This window comes from Pelecanus crispus, chromosome 6, assembly GCF_030463565.1.
Source record: "Pelecanus crispus isolate bPelCri1 chromosome 6, bPelCri1.pri, whole genome shotgun sequence".
NCBI lineage: Eukaryota > Metazoa > Chordata > Aves > Pelecaniformes > Pelecanidae > Pelecanus > Pelecanus crispus.
This window is the reverse complement of record NC_134648.1, coordinates 15,982,285-16,000,305: the sequence shown is the minus strand read 5'-3', so window position 1 is coordinate 16,000,305 and position 18,021 is coordinate 15,982,285. Positions and strand designations below refer to the sequence as shown.

Sequence of the window (18,021 nt, the reverse complement as noted above, 5' to 3'; positions counted from 1 at the left end):
TAATCCCTGGTAATAATGTGATGGTAGTCAGTTTTTCACTGACAACACAGAAATTTCGTATTGCAAAAGGACCCAGTGTAATTTTTCTATGCCAGGAAAAGTTGTTAAGGATATGTCTTTAGCTGAATAAAGAGGATTCAATTAACCTCAGTACAGCTGCTCTGATTTATAGTGTCTGAGGATCTGACCCATACTTGAAAGTCTGTAACGATTCTCCGTCTGTGTCATAATTCCTAGATTAAAAGATACATTTCTTTTCAATTTTATTCATATTTGGTTTAAAACCACAGACACTGGACTGTCTCGTTGATGGTTCATGGTAGGGATGACAGCCATACCAGCTAAATATGCCTGTAAAGCTGTATGTTCTGTATGGCTATGCTTTTGAAATTGATAATAGAGCTCTCAACAAATGTCCATGAGAAAATGAAACTGTTTGAATCTGTTTTTAGAAGCAATAGGCTGCACATATTATGTACTGTTTGCTTGTCTATTATGAATTATTACCAATAAGCCTAAGTGGGAAACTGTTACAAAATATAGCCCTGAGCAAAAATTGACACTGTTTGAGAAGACAAGACTTCTTTACAAATGCAGATCATATGTTTTATCCTTAAAATGTAGGAAAAAATGGGTCAGAGATGAAAACCACAACAAGGCGCTGTGTATTTCAATGGTAAACATGCTGCATCACAAGTTATAATAGAATATTTCTGTCTTTTAGCTAAAATCACTTGTAAAGGATCTAACTGAGTTTAAATGGTAATGATAAAATGTTTAAAATCACTGACAGTATTTTAAGTTTGTATTTTAGACTTTTTTTTTTACTTTCTAATTATTTAGGGGCAATTTCATTTGACAGGGACTTTGGTTTGTGTGCAGATTTATGTTTTTCTTTGTATTCTGATAGTTATGCTTTGTGATGTTCTGTGGCACATTTAAAAATACTAACGTGGAACTTTGAGCACTTGGAAATATGGAGCAATTCAGAGCCTGAGCACTCTTCACCTTTACCCTTATGACTGATTTTGCTATGCATGCTTCCTTCTCCTTGTTAGAGATCAGACGCTGTATACCATAATCTTCCATGAAAACAGGATAGTTGAGGATCCTCATTTACTGCAAATTATTTCTTCCTATTTTGTGGTACTTTGCAGAACTGAAACCAACAGGCAGGGAGAGTTTGTAGTTTCCTTTGCAATTGATGCAGTTCCAGAGTGCTGTATGCAGAGACTGCACGCTGCTTGATCTCTCCAAGCTGAATGATGAAGCCGTGCAAGTTTTACCTGTGGCAATTACTTTTTAACGTTCTCTGATTCTTTTCAGTGCCTAGTCCAAATACCTTAATGAATTCCTTCAAAATACAAAACTTGCATTGGGAAACTGGTTAATAGTAAACAATGATTTTTTTTGTTTGTTTTACTAAATAACAATGAAAATACTTGATATTATTCAGTATGTCATACTAAGAAAAAGACTATGAATAACAACGTCTTCGTTGCTTATTTTAATTTTTTCTTTTTTTTTAAAAGGCAGTTAAAATCGGTAGAGATTTCATCTGTGGATCTTGTGAAAGGATAGGAGGTTCAAAGTCTCAGTAAATCGAACTTTAAATTGTTTGCACTTCTTAATGGCAACTGATTAGCTTAATTAATAGAGGAGAGAATGTTTTGTTTTACTTTATTTGAATTCTTAGACTGGTGCAATTATTTATCTTTTATCTTCATATTTTCGTGTTGAAGTAAATTAACATTAAGAAAAAAGGGCCCCATCTACTCCCTCCCATGAGAACTTGCACAGCCCAAGCATTGGAGGGCTTGCGGGGAGAAAGAGAGAAGTTGCCACATTGTTGTTCTTGGCCACTTTGCCAATCAAACAGGGATGTTTCTGAAATATTTCCTGGGTAGTTTCAGCTAGTCATAGTATCCCCTGTAATCTTTTTCTGAACAGTATGCTACTCCAGACTACCCCATCCTTTATCCCAGTAGTAGCCGAAGCTCACTGGAGGTGGTTCCTGTAGGGGTCTGTAAACACATTTTAGGGTTCCCATTGTGCACATATGTAAGGATCATATTGTGTAAGCCTTAGTTCAAAACAAAGAAATATTGTGCACAATACTGCCTTGTAAAAGCCTGTTTGTAAGGACTGACAAAAATCAGAATTTCTTGAAGTTGCAGAAAGCGGGGCATTTTGTTTAGTTGCGTTTTATCTGATCAAAATGCTTGTGACTTTAAATTTGGTGTGGGTCTTTGCTACCTTCCTTTCTTCCTCTGTTCCCACTGACCCATATCCCAGTCTGTCCTCCTAAATTTGCTGCTTAGCCCCTTGAAAACAATGCCACAGTTAGGAATATCAGCTAGAGTGTATCAATATTCTAATACAGTGGCAAAGAAAGTGCCGTGTCATATGACTCGGTGTAGAGAACAAGCGAAAGCAGCAATGGCCAAAACCTGTGAGCAGGTTGCAGCTGGAAAGCCCAGCCTTTCAGCGCTGCACCTGAGCTGCTGGGGACGCGACACCTGAGACAAGATGCAGGAGGTGTTCCTGGCTACGTGGAGCCTTCATCTTTCCCTTAACCTCTTCTGCAAGGCTAACAACATATTTAAGCAGTCTTTGTGCCTGCGTTATTCGCAAGGGTTAGGATATACGTCTGGCTCTGATGCAGTGGTGTAGTGTGGGAAAAAAGCTGCTTGTCCCTTACTGCCATTCTTGAATATTCCTTCAGAGAAAAAAACGCTGTCCAAGACCGATTCTCGGCTTTGCCTATTTTGTTTTTCTCTCTTCTTTTTTAACTCCTCCAGCACTGGTGAAACGTGAAAAAGTATGTGAAGGTGACATGCATTTACATCAATAAATGTACAAGAACTTTGCTTATGCATTAGTAGCGACTGGAATTTTGATACAGAAAAGGTAATCCGGGTTAGCTCCGTTGGTTAGAACATGGTGCTAATAACGCCAAGTTCCCAGGTTCAATCCCTGCTTACTGCAGGGGGATTGGGCTCGATGATCTCTCAAGGTCCCTTCCAACCCAAAGCATTCTATGATTCTAATCCATGATATCACTCAGTAATGCAAGTTTTTCAAGAAGAATTTAAGTTTAGCTTCATTTCTATAAACCAGAAGAAAATATTTTTTCAAGTATATATCCTACCTAGGCCACTCTTCTATATTTTATAGGATGCCCAGAGCTACTGTAGATATGAAACACAATTTCTGGTTATGAGATCTCTGCATCACCAAAATGCAAATTTCACTCCTGAATATGTAGGCCACTTGCTGAATAACCTAAAGAAATATATGGTGAAAATCTTAGTTCTCATGTATTCAGATTACCCCCTTCAAAGGTTTTCCTCAGGTTTTTAATATCCTGAAAGTCCCAGTTCTGAGGCAGTCTGCAGTTCAAACTTCATTTTTCGTTCTTAGAGTGAAGTCATTTAAATAAACAAATAAAAGTGGCACGTCATGCGTAGCTTGTGCCAAAGTACTCCATGTGCCAGTTAGAACTATTTTTTATGAATCCTCACATATATGAGCTTATAATAACAACGATGCAGATACCTATGCTTGTCCTTAGTATCCCTGATGACACTTGCAGTACTTTAAATGTGCACAAGTAACATCCCAGCACAGTTCTGACCTGTGGGGTTTTTTTGCTATTTCATGAACCACCTTCTTTAGCTGTTTTTCTTTTTCATTTAATGAAAGGCATATAAATCTTATTGCTAAATAATACTAGGATATTTGAAAGTAAAGATAAAATCCCTCCTCCTCTTCTTTGTGAATAGCCAGACGGATATGTTTAACCTTTAGAGAAATTTAGATTTGATATTTTTGTTATGTTTTGTTTTCTTCTTGATAATTATGTTGGCACTTTGCTGATCCCTAGTTGTGCTTTATTACAATGAGAGGTGACAATTTGATTATCTTCAGTTGGAGAAACAAATAATTTTATATTCACCAAGTTGTCAGGTAACAGTACCTCACAGTACTAAGAGCTCCTGGCAATGTGGTTTGGCACCTGTATTTAAGTGCTTTGATGCTTGCGTAACCTCTGCTGAATGAGAAATATTTTGCCTGCTAGAAATGTTTTTAGGCTTGTACTGTAAGGTTTTTATTAAAAAGACAATCCGTAACTGAGCTGCAGAGCCATTGTTTCATGTTACATGGAGGTACTAATTAGGTAGTTTAGTGCAACTGGCTACAGGTGAGCCTGAAATTGATACTTAATTTCACTGTCTACTGATGTGCTCTGTTTGACTTAGAAGTGAGAATCAAAACAGTGGAGAGCAGGGAGAACCAGGAAGGAGGGAAGACAAATCTGACTGTAGATAAAATATTTCTGTTCTGAATTAGGTGGTGCAGAGAAATGGCGCATGACCTTTTGTTTTCACACCTGTAGGATTGAAAATTAACTGTTTTAACTCATTATGTGGAATCATAGGCACCTCCTGAAAATCAATGGTAGGAGGAAAAGATGTAAGAATACTGTATCTTACCATTGGAGTATGTATCTAATAGAGTATTGAAAGGATTTAATGAATCTTTTGGGAACTTATGCCCATCAGGTTTAAGTGTGGTCAGGAAGATTTCTAGTTATTAGAACAAGTTCTTAACTGGCTTTGTAAGGGAAAAAAATAATCTTGTCTCTGGTATAAAGTCTCAACTCAAAGTCTAAACATGCTAAAATAAATTCCTCTCAGTATTTTTAGGCATCCTTTATCAAAACCATTTATATAATCATTCAGCTAAACAATTAAGTCATTCAATTCCATGAAAATATATGAATTAGTGCTTATTTATAGCAACCATTGTTTTTTAATTTTATTGTTAATGATTGCTTTTATTTATATTGTATATGCTGTTACTTGCTGCCTAAAACAACAAATCCTAATAAGTTGCTGATGGATAAATTCTTGGCATGCTCACTCTTGTTCCCATAGTTATTGGTAAGGATAGCTGGAAGTCAGTACTGCCTTTTTTCTTTTTCTTTTTCCAACAGTAAGAAATTGGATATCCAGAGACACATGGTGTAGTCATAGGACTTTAAAGGCAGTCATCACTGAGAAGCTAATACCAACCAATTAAACAGAGGTGGTTACGTGATGTAACATTATCAGGAGAAACAATTCATGAGTCAAAGCATTCCAGGGCATATGAGCTCCAGTCCAAAGAACAGTCTCAAGCTGTTTAAATAAAGCGACAGCAATATTGTCAGCTAAATATAAACTATAGAAAATATTAACTAGAGTGACTGAAGAAGAGCACATCCCAGGTGCTAAATGACTATTCTTTCGCTGCCCTTTACTGTATTCATTGTGAGTTCACCTTAGGCATTTTCAGTGAAAGCTCCTGGTAGTCTATAAAGAGAATGGAACATTTAACCTACTAGAAAGGTAGGTTGCATTTTTAGCATTTTATGAATCTGAATAAACACTTTGGATTTTCACTGAAAAGTCATCAGGGGCTGCAAGGCTGTTTTGCTGCATCCATTTTAATGTTTTGGACAACTAGATGAATAGACAGGAACTTGTTCCCTAACCCTAATATTTTACTGTGAGTGCATGGCTGAGAAGGTGACTATAGTGGGAGAATGTAAGAGAAAGGCTTTCCAAAAAAGTCCGTTTAGCTTTCACATTATTTGATTACAAATGAGAAGAAATACCATAAAAACTGTTTCAAACCCTCTGAACTTTGAGGAAGTCTGAGTCTGAAGTCAAACTTTGTGATTTGGATTCATATCTATTAGCAGAAGTGTAATTTGTCTGGATTGGAAAAACAAACGCAAGAATAGCTGTGTGTATCTTGGAAGCCGTGGGTGTATTGCTTAGCTTGATGCTTATTTCAGCTAGAGATTTGGGTGCTCAGTTAATGTTATAGCTGTCATTTCTTGAATCATATTTGCTTCCATCCCTCCCCCCTTTTATTTCCAAGGTGATTCCTGCGACTACTATAAACTCTCTAATCTTGCAATGCAGTTTATGATCTATATGTAACTAATTCTTGTAGTATTCCTGCAAAATGAAGCTGAGGAAGAGCCTAAGGGAGTTGAGCTCATTTGCCTAAGGCCTTGCTGTGACTCAGAGCCAGAGCCAGGAACAGAAATTGGGAGATTCTCTCCCATTGCTGCCTTGTCAATTTATATGGGTTTTGTGCATAGGGATTCACGTTGGGGTGTGGGGCCCCAGGAGAATGGAGTCTTTTAATAACTGTTCATTTGTGTTACTAATGCTCCTTGAAAACAGATACGAGATTTCATAATGTTAGGAAATAACTGTTTATTCTAAAATGGCAGACAGATTACAGCATTAGATTTACAATGAATTACAGTACTGAGTTATGCCTACGTAACATTGTTTTACAAGGGAAGAGCTGCAAAATATTTTGGCTATTGGCAAAGCATTTTCATTTTTCTCTAAGTCTATCTGAACACTACTGTAACTAGTATCTTTATGCAGCAAAAATAAAGATCAGTTTTCCTGAATGTTTAGACTATGCTAAACTGGTTCGCAGCTAGAAATAAGTAAGTTGTTCCAGTAACTTCTGTGCAACTATGTCAGTGTACCCTGTTCTACATCAGGCCTGTATTTGTATAGATGAACTTGCACTGCAAAATAGATTGCGTAAAGGGTGCTTTATGGGTATGTTCTTGAGTTTCAGAAAGGGTTTGAGGATCCATGAAAGACACAGGGCTACCAAGTGATGAGGTGTGCCATAGGTATGAAAGAGGAGGATACAGTGCAGGCAAATAAGAGTATACAATGCATTTAATTTACCCCATAGCTGGCTGCTGACTTGTAAGGGAGGGTCCTGTACGTCACCTTTATTATTATGAAAAGGGTATGCACATTTGTTGTTCTTTTAGAAGGTGGGGAGGGCTAAGATGCTGTGGCTGAATTTTACTTTCCATGAACACCGGCTTAGCATAAAAGTTTAGAAGGAAATATTTAAAAGGTTATGCACACTTCTAAAAATCCTTTCTCTTCATTTATTTAGTTCTGGAGTCACCAAAGCACTTAGACATGTGCTTAACTTTTTGATACCGAGTAGTCCAATTTTAAATTAGTGGACTGCTTGCATACTTGCAGTTAATCATGCACTTAAGTACTTTAATCTGGCACTTTGGGGAAAAGGAATGGAGACTGTTCATAAAAGCTCTGTAAGCGAATGTATTTCTAATCTAATCTGATTCCAATCTACCGTTGGACCTGTAGACCTGGGTTATGTCTATACAGCAGTCACTAAAGCGGGATGAATTACTCCATCTGAGTACCACACTACTGTAGTTGAAGTGCTATCAGAAATGAGCTTGTTTAAAATTAGGTTGGATATCTCAGCATTACAAAGCAGTCATTTATGTGGCTGCAGTGTAGACATGCCTTTAGGTTTATGAATGCTTTGTGAGGGTGGAGCAGAGCAGAGCAGAAGCTAGAGTCTCCAGCCAACTACAAGTCTGCTTTGTCATATATCTTGTTGTTATGGCTTAGTTTATATGTTTTTGAAATACTGTCTGGGCTATCACATTGTTGTTATCTGTGTTAATACTTTGTGGCTTGATTCTGAAATGTCTAGCAGCTAAAACTCCAGGTCTAGCCATAATTTCCACTGTAATATTTAGTCATTTGAGCAGTCAGCAGGGATGGAAGATTTTAGGCTTTGGAAGCCTTTCATGTCAGGAATATCATCTAATTGTTTCAAAAAAGAAGAAAGCCTTAGACAAAAAAAAAAAAGTATTATTGATATTTAGAAAGGTATAACACACACTCTCTCTGTAGGAAAAAAGGAAAACTGATGTTTTGAGAATCTGACTGGCAGTCTTCATTAGAGCAGGGAGAATTTCTTCTCTGCATTAAAATAAAAAATCATGTCAGATATGTAGAGAATGGAGCTGTTTGGGGCTGTGTTTAGTTTTATGTAGGTAAAAAACCCTTAGCAGTTCAATTTTAGCTTTACTACCTTGGTATCGAGGCTGACAGAAATTCGGGTCCACTTCCTCAGCTTATTGAGGTTTTGATAAATGATCCCAGTCTTCTTCTGTCTTGAGTTCAAAATGAGAGAGAATTTATTCTAGTTTTGGGAAATCCAAATCAAGATTGATTTAATTCTCAAAGTTGAGTAGGTGATAGGACTTTAGATAATTAGGGCCTTTTTCAACTTTTTTCATACCCATTAGGTATATTTTCCACCTTCAGTGATTGCTGTGTTCAGCTAATCTGTCAATTTAACGAAAGCAACAATTTCACAATGTAGTTTTCTTTCTGATTGTGTGCTGTGTAATCAATATACTGATATAATGTGAGTGTAATTTCCTCTCTTATTTTATCTCCACTGCACAGTATTATAAATAAACAGCTAAAAAAGAAAAAAGAAAGAAAAGCACCAAACAAATCTGTTGCATCTTCTTTTAAGATTGTACCACTGTAGACACTTGTTCTAGTAAAGTAGAATTGGACCCACTTGATTGCATTTAAATTTTTCATGCTTCAGCAGTTTGTCTGGGAGCACAGTAAAGAAAACCCCCCGAGCGAGGATAGTTTAGAATAATAGAACTTGATTTTGTGTATTATAGCGGCACCATTTGCGCTGCTGTAGTTAGGGTTGTGTCAGCACTTCCATTATAAACCCCTGTTTGCAGGGGTTATAACTAGGGAGATATTTTTTATCAGAAACTTTTTTTAAAATCATTCGAGTGAATTTAATTGATAATAGGAGAAAAAATAAAATAAATTATAATGGAAATTAGTAAATTTCTGATACCTTTTACAAGCCTTATTTATTATGAATATTGATTGATTTTTTTTTTTTCCTCTCACCAGGGATTTTAGCAAATGCATTTTGAACATTTTAAATGTAAAATTGGGAAGTTATTATGGCTTAAAATTTGGCTGATATTCATATTCATATTTAGCATTAAAACATTTTAACACAACAACCTGTTCTGTGGTTTAATGTTATCATAAACATAAACTACTCAAATAGGCCAGATTCTTCTCCCTTTGTATTTGGTGAGACCTTGGGGTTGTTGGCCAAACTCTACCTTTGGACCTCATGGAGTTCTGTATACAGCATTCTCCCGTTTAAGTAAAAACAAACAGGTAACGAGTAAAAACCTGCATGAAGTAATTGACCGGATAACACCCGGTCACAGAGTTTATATTTACTCTGTTTCACTGATTATAAACCCAGGCATAATCAATATTTGGTGCATAACCTGGCACCATCAGAAGACGGGTACACATGAGGTATATTGATTGAGTTAATGATTGTGCTGGGAAAAGAAGGTGGAGGGCTTAGTCTAGCAAGGTCCTACATCTCTGTCCCTTTTATCCCAATGTCTAAAATCTAGCAACCAAAAACCTGAAAGGTACCATTAAGTGCTGACCTCTGACCATAATTAATGCCTTTTAACAAAGGTTTGGGGGAAAATAGAAGCAAAACACACCCCTAAGAATTATGTCAGGAGGAGAGCAAGTGCCTGGGAGGCCTGCCTCAGCTTGTCTTTCTTTTCAGGCTCCGGGACTATAGGTAACCGAGTAATGTACAGTATGAAAATGTGTCTGACCATAACGCAGGAGTGGAGAAAAGGGGTAGGTGGAGCTAGAAAGCATTTGAACCCTGCTTTTGGTCCATTCTCTTAGTCTAGTACAGAAAAAAGTTGCTGGGCATGGCTTGAGATTATTAATGAGTTCAACTTTGTCAATATAATTTTATTTTTAGGTTTAACAGAGTCCCCTTTTCTCTATGTAATCAAACAACACGACATGAATAGAGATTTTTATTTAATTGTGTTTAAAACATCATGAATAAGAGGAAAGTATATTAGTGTCTATGGCAAAGAAAAAGTGTTTCCTCTATAGTGCATTACCAGTAGATAGCTTTACTGAATGGTCACTTGAGGAAATACCAAAAGCCTGTTTATGAAATAGAGGTGAAGCCTTTCTAGACTAATTATATTCAGCATGTAATTTCTAAACTTCAGTCTGAATTTTGATTTTCAATTAACATTCCCAATTTGAAGATAATTTTCTATTTAATGTAATTGCAGGAAATAATTTATTGGCTGATTAAGACTGAGGGCCCAGCCTTCCTTAAGAAAACAGTCCCTAACAAACCAGCCTTTAAAGCCAACTCGTAGCTTTGGACAGATTCAGCCTATTTTTGCAGCTGCAGAGTTGTGTTTAATTAGGATTGTGCACTATTATTCACTGGTGCAGTTTGTAGTTGAAATTATTCTTAAGAGACATTTTCATTTCTAGTTTTGTGTCATGATTAATTTACGGTGAAGAAACAGCCATAGCTATTGCTTTTCACAGAAGCTTGTTCAGTTTGAAACAGGAACAAGATCTGCTGAGAAGGTGAAAGAAAGGAAAAATCCTTTATTGTGACTTTCAGTTTTCATGTCTGGTTTTCAAATTGCATGGAGCGTTGACTTGTATTTTCATGTAAGTGACTACATTACCATGACTATTTTAATGAGAAAAGGGAAAGTAAACCTTTTATTTTATCTTGGATCATAGTAATAGTGAACCAGAACCTTTTGAAGTATGTACAATAACGCCGGTTGCTGAACTCTTGGCATGTTCTCTGTAGCATCAACACAAATTCTTTAGCGTAGTAAGAATGTAATACATGGTTTAAATTCCTCAGTTCTGCTTATTGGCAACATTAATATTAGACTCCCACTTACACTTAGGCTCCCCTAAAGAAAATGCAAACCTTTTTTTCCCCACCGGTATCGAGTTTAAGAGGCCAGATTATCTCTATTTACAGAATAGTTATTCTAAATAGGTATCAGTGTTTTAATACGTTTCAAAGCACTTCAAAGCTTGTAATACTTTCATATAGAACTGTACATAATTAGATTAGTTGATCCTATATTAATTTTTTTTCACTGTAAGACACTAAATCTGAACTCCCTCATTAGTTGTGAGAAATTTAGCATTAGCTGTTAAATCCTATGTGAAACACAGGCTGCTACATAAAAACTACTGTTTAAATTGGAATTAACTTAATTATTTTTCTTTGCACTTGATATTTCCTTCACTGTAATATTCATGAAAGCATGTGACAGATTTGTAAATTTAACTGTTAGTCTCAGATTTCCAGACCCTTTAATCAGTATTTATTTGTCTGTAGAAACAGTACTAGCAAGTTAATGATTTGCTAATTTGAAAAATGCTCATGTGGTTTCCTATGTTAACTGATTTGTGCATTTTTAAAGAAATGGTATGAAATCAATTATTGTTAAAAAGCAATTAAGGTGAAGATCTTATTCCTTAGTTTCTCAGCAATTTCAGAGTAAGGATATTCTAAAGTTACTAAAACCTGGGAAAATAGCTGATATATTTTAGCTGTCTTCTTTCAGATTTATTAATGATTGTTTTAACAGTTGCAGTTAATCTTATTAGAAATTTCAAACAAAGTGTTTTCAGATTTTGAGTTAAAGTCAGTTATATTTTCATATAACTGCAGAAACTGTGGTGAAAGCTGTGTTTGCATACGAGATGGTAGTAAGAGGCCATTATTAGAAAAAGACATTTAACATAAATCCATGCATTTATTCATTACACTTTTAAGTAATTTAAAATAATTTGTTGAGCTATATCCTGTACTCGATGCCTAATACGAAACAAAACATAATTATTTTAGATTTTTAGTTAAAACTGTAAAAGATTACTCAGATATTATCCATCCATTCAACAAACAGTTCAGTTTTAGAACACTTTTCACATGACTGTCTCAAAACACTTTCCAAAAGGTAAAACTGGGTAAAAATTTTAAACAGGTTAAGAACAGATGCAGCTTTAAACAAACAGCCAAATGACTTATTTAGCAGAACTTGAAATGGTTTTAAAAATTCTCATCTGTGTAGAAAACATCTGTTTGCAAGGAATGAGGTTAGGAAAGCATGATGGACTCTCTCACCTAAGCATTTGCTTATAACCTTCAGGTTGCTCATGGGAGTAAGAGTTTAAAGACTTGAACTCCTGTGCAAAATCAACATGAAAATACCAATAAAATCACTATTTTCTTATGACTGGAGAAAATTATATTGTTTGACAAGTCTAAATGAATAGAATGGCATCATATAACTTAACCCTGACCTTGACTTGGCATCAATGAATACTTTATCTCAGTGTTTTGGATCCAGATCCCCCAAACCCGTACTTTCTAGAGTACTTTTGTTGACTGCATATGATTAATTTTGACTGTTGCAGGCAAATGTACCTCCTATCTTGTTTGTTTAGAGGACTGTTTTGAGATTGATTTTTTTCATTTAACACCAATGTTTTCTTTTTGTCTGCTTTTCTTGTTTTGTAGAAGAATGTCTTCCAAGCAGGCTACCTCTCCATTTGCATGTGCAGCTGATGGAGAGGAAACAATGACCCAGGACTTAGCATCACGAGACAAGGAAGAGGGCAACAGTGATCAGCATGCGACCTCTCATCTGCCTCTACATAATGTAATGCACAACAAACCTCACTCTGAGGAGCTACCAACTCTGGTCACGACCATCCAACAAGATCCTGAGTGGGATGGAGTCATCTCGGCCCAACACAGAATGGTGAGTTTCACAGTTCTCACAGCAGCTTTCTAAATGAGTATTGTAAAGACTGTTCACTTCCATTTTGAAAGACATGTTCAGTACAATCCTTCATGGGTGTAAAGCTTTTTAAATGTTAAAGTGCCAGTGTTAGTAATAAATCAACATCAGTATGGTGTAATTGTAAATTACAATTGTATAATCTTCTTAAGTGTACAGGTCTATATGAATGAGGTCATTTGATGAGTTCACCTTTGGAAAGGAAATGCATCTATTTATCATGTTTTCATTCATACCTTGATTTACGTCATAACCTCTCTAGCTCATATATTCAAGCATTAATTTCTGACAGGAGGACGTAGCTCACAACTGTTTGTCATCTGCAAAGTGTTGTGCTGAAGGAAGAAACTTTAATGTGTTTTTTTACTTGTCTCTCAGAAATAGAACCCACCAAATCTAGAATATTACAGCTTTACACCACAACAAAAGAGCTGGCATTTTAGGTGACACAAACATCCTGCTGTATTTATAGGAAATTACAACTTTTTGTGGAGGGGAAGGGTGTTTATGAGTAACTATGTCATTCTCTTCTGCTCTAGATCACCAGCTTGTATACAGGTGATGTTAGCAATGATCAGAATTATTATCTGTATTCTCTTCAGTAGCCTAGATAAAATTGTTTTGCAATTGTACTTCTGTCTCTGCAAAACAAAAGTCTGCAATAAATGGGCAGACTGAATGAAGACTGAATGGGCATAACATCTCAGTCAATTTATTTTCCTTGCATGTGCTCCTGAGGAACAGAATTAAGGTACATGGAGCAGCCAGGTGTTCTGTAAATTTAGAACATAATTCCAGACTCTTCATAAAGTGACTTTCACAGGCATTAAATTCATACAGTTAGTTTAAAAAGAATACCGCGCCTTTTCATAAAATTTCTTCTGTATTTTTATTAAATGTCTATGAGCAGATTTTTTTCAGGAAGTCTTTTTTTTTTTTTGTTGTTTTCCTTAGTACAAGTCAGCAGCTTTCAATAAGGTTAAAAACTAACAATTGCAGAATTTTTTTTGACAGCTCTAACAATAATGAACTTATTCCAAATTTGACTAGAAATAATAATTCTAATGCATTAATCAACATAGATACTGGAATTCTTTATGCATATTGTGATGCCTGGAATTAATTAATTAATAGCACTGCAAAAATATCTGTTTTGTTAATACAGTGTGGGTTTTTTTCTTTCTACAATCCAACTGATTCAAAAGATCAAGCCAAACCAGCAAAATACTACCTAGTCCATAATGCACAATTTAACCCAGTGCAGAACTTTCTGTCAGGCCTAAAATATTCCTAAGTATTTGGGTTACTGTCATGAAGGAGGCAAAAGTTCAACTGTAAAAATGGCTTTAAAGAAAAATGATTATAGGTTAGTAATTTGGCAAAGTAGGTTGTAAGTTGTATATACGGCTTCTATGCAGAATTCTCAGGTGGAACATCATTTTGGATGGAGTCATCCTTTTGCCCAAGTCATGCGATAAGCACATCAGAATAATTTTAAGTTCTGTGTTATCAGGGGGACAAGCAGGATGCAGACTAGAAAGGATTGATCAAGTCTGTTGATGAAAAAAATATCTGTGAGTTCATCAGCTACTTTCCTATTCATTCCGAGGCATCTGCACTCTGGGAATTTTGGTCTTAGGACACCAATAACATTGATAAAATGACTCTATGTCCCAGAGAGAAAGGAAGTCCTACCCTCTAGGAGTCCCTCAAAGCATTTGTTTTTGATTCAGGCTGTTCCTTGGACCCGGAGTAATGCTTAAGCTAAAATGATAGAACCTCTTGCAGTATGATCAGTTGTACTCATTTGTATTGCTCTGAAGGGGGTTTACACTTACAGAAACAGAGTGCAATCTCTGTTTTCTTTCTTAATGCTGCACTATTATGTTAACGCTTGCTGTACCTCTGGACAGGCATAAATCAATACCCAGCTTATCATGTTTCAGAACAGGTGCATAAACTTTGCTCAAGTGACTTAGCACTTTGGTTTTCCTCTCTCCTTTTTTCGGTAAATATTCCATCATATATGTAGATGAATGTCCTGAAAATCATTAGAAGTTTCCACAATTCCCTTGGGTTAAATCTGGTGGCGGATGTATGTCATCCTTATTTAGGTAGCTCTCAGCTAAACCAAACAGATTTTTTCACCCAGCTCAAAGCTGGGTAGAATTTACGAGGCTTGGCTGGAAGTGAAAACCGAAGTTCTAAGGCATGCTGTTTGGTTGCACTTAAAAGAGATCTAAAATGTACAGAGCAAGGTTACAGTTTAGGTGAGTTAGATGACTAGTTAGACCACAACAGCAAAGTGGTGAAAGAAATTTTTTTTCTCCTTGAGGGACTGTCATTTAGGGTAACTTGTTTCTTTTGGGTTTTTTGGTTTTTTTTTTTTATTTTTTTTTTTTTTCTCCCTTATGTCCTTTATGAGCAAATCTTTAAGCTTCAATTAATTGCATAAAGTTTCTCTGAAACACCTCAGTCTCCAAACAAACATCAATATGGCTAAGAAAGAACACAGAGGCACCTGCAATTTTCCCAGTGAAGGTAATTTCATACTCCTTTAAGGGAGGATAGGAGTTTCTTTCCAGAAAGACAATTCGACAAGGTGGGTTGGGCAATTTTGAGATAGGTGCTGTGGTAGTGACCACTTTTCTGCTTAATAAAGCCAAATTCCCAGAAGGTAAGTGCTTTCTGACCTTTCCCAGACGGATCCTTTCAAAGCAGATTTGAAGAAGCACCTGCTCATACCATTTATACTGAAGGTAAAGACAGTAGTGCTGTCATTAAAATGCATCAATAATGTGTGTCGTCTGGTTATAAGGTAGTAAATTCAAAGAATGCTGTGTCGACATATGGGGAGGAAAAAATTTCTCTTTTATGTGGTACCTAATTAAGGGCACAATCCTGCATCCTTTGTGCCCTTAAAACTACTAAGGAGTTCACTGGAATTTGTGAGAGCACACAGTATGCATCGTAACATGCTATGAATGCTACGAGGACTGTACAGATCTTAGGTGAAAAATAGATACTATAGCAGGGCAATTTGACTGAAAAAAAAAAAGACTGATTTTTTTCCCAGCATTTATGGTATGCAGCACTTTCTGTAATATAAGATACCTTCAAACTACATTGTGTATTATCATAAAAAAACCACACTGGCTAGAAATGTTTTCAAACTTTCACTCCCTTTTGATATCAGGCATTGCTTTCCACTGAGTCCTTTGTGTATTCTGAATGTCTGGAAGCCAAAATATTTTGTTTTAACTCCCACTCTATAGTATTTCCCAGCTGTGTACTTATATGGTGTAATAAAAGGATTTAACAAATGGGAAATAGCAGCTGCATTTGGAAATTCCCTTTGTGCTCCCTTTTCATTTGACAGATTCAGCAATGTGTAACAACTCTAACGTCAGACCTGTAATGACTTACACTGCGAGTATCGTATCACCAGCCAATTTGATGTTACAGTGGGGAGAAAATAAAACAACCAAAAGATTTCTGTAATTTCATATTGCTGAGCTGAAAAGATTATACGTATATTTCTAACTGTAACTTAATATAAAAATACCTGGACATATGGGTATTTATTGATGCCTGTAGTTCTACTAGAAAATAAAATCTATTTTAGGTTAAGGACGTATCTGTTTGCTGCAGTAAACTATAGTGAAGAGGGCAAAGTAATACTAAGATAATGAGGAAACTATCCTGCCTTCTCCCATGGACAGTGATTAGCAGGCACAAATTACAGTAAAATTTTTAGATTGCATCCAAAACCTGGAGCTCTCGGGGCAACAGACTGAGAGAGGATGAGGAGGGAAAGCCAACAATACTTACTTTTGCTAAATTTAATAGTCACTGAGTTGTTGTATCCCAATAATATGTTTACTAGTAAGTATGTAAAGAAATGGAGAATAATAATTTGTGCTTTGTTCACTGGGGAACCAGGAATGGTCCCCATCTTTATACAGAGCCCCGCACAATTTTTGAGGTAAATAATGAAGGTTTTTTATTTTTGCTCTGATGTATCAGGAGAAAGCAGTTACCAACAACAAGAAACAAAATTAGACGGACAAGCGGCCTGATCTTCTTTGAGGAACAGGATGGTGTATTCCCATGGCTGTAAAGGCTAGACAGGAGCCTCGCGAACAATAAATTTGAGCAGCTTTAACCTAAAGAAATCTGGAATCTTTCTCTAAATTGCAGAATTCCTCCTCCCCCCCACCCCAACAGTAAAAAGAAGAGAGGCAAATTCTGTTCCCATCCCCAATCCCAATATAACAATCTGGTAACGGACAGGGTTTGTGAAGAACTCTCAGGCGCTGTGCCGATCAGTCTACATGGTGAGGTGTCACTGTGATGGTCACTGCACGCTTTTCTTTTCCCACTGATGTTCCTCCCCTGCCCACCACCATAGGGGGTACGTAGACAGCATGTGCATGCACAGAATGAGGGCATCCACATCTTTTTGCTCTCCTGTTACTTGGAATGATGCATTGAGAGACTATTACAGGGAAGAGCAGCAAGTCAAGTCTAAACGGATGGGTGTTCTTTCTCTGTGACAGGAAAAGCAAGCACATATACATATACAAATACAAGTTAATTACCTCCAAATATAAGCTAGTTTCCCCATACATTTCGTAACATCATTCAGAGACCCCTTAGATTTAAAAATGAAATTTACCTCATTGGATTTTATCTCAAATGGCAACATCAACGTATACTTCATAATTATGTCAAGTCTCTGTCTTTTGTTGACTTCTTGCCAAAAGAGTGAAAGACTCGCTACCTTTCCACTGTGTCTGCATGTGTGTCACAGCAGTACTGATAGCAGATTTGTATATGCAGCAGAAATGAAGATCTCTTAATGCCACATGTGTTTGTTCCTTTTAAAATAATTTAAAATCACCACGTACCAAATTTATATAGCTTTAGCAAAGCTGCTGACATAGAAAGACAGAAATAGGTGGTATCAGTGCTTACTGGCTCTACATAAACCAAGCACAATTCTGTCGCTCCCCCTGCCCTGCTTTGCTATTAACTTCTCTTGTTGAAAGTTCTTCCCTTTAAGGAAACTAAACTCAGGTTTTTAGGAAAGATCACTGAAAAACATTTACACATGCTAAACGCTGTGAGTTTGTTGTTATATAAATTCATGGCTTCAAATTCTCAAAAGTTATACATACAATTACATGTTTTGAAATTTTATTGTTAGTTCATTTACGGGCTGGATATGAGCATATAAAATGCATCAAATATAAATGCCCTAAGCTCTGGCAATTCTGTATCTTCTAAATTGCTCATGCAGCTGTTATTTACATGTAAAAATCTGAGTTTTGTGATGATCAAAAGCAATTCTACTGTGCTTGTGATATTATTTCTGCATGCCAGGTAGTGTATCAGAATTTTTATCTAACTAAAGAGAA

At 36.3% G+C, this 18,021-nt stretch overlaps 1 protein-coding gene across 1 annotated transcript in view; it reads left to right on the top strand.

Moving 5' to 3' along the window:
• SOX6 (SRY-box transcription factor 6) overlaps positions 1 to 18,021 on the top strand; it is a 379,772-nt gene that overhangs the window by 130,472 nt on the left and 231,279 nt on the right. Inside the window, exon 4 of the mRNA XM_075712793.1 lies at positions 12,319 to 12,562. Within this exon, the coding sequence (XP_075568908.1) occupies positions 12,319 to 12,562 (244 nt within the window). The remainder of the gene's footprint in view (positions 1 to 12,318; positions 12,563 to 18,021) is intronic.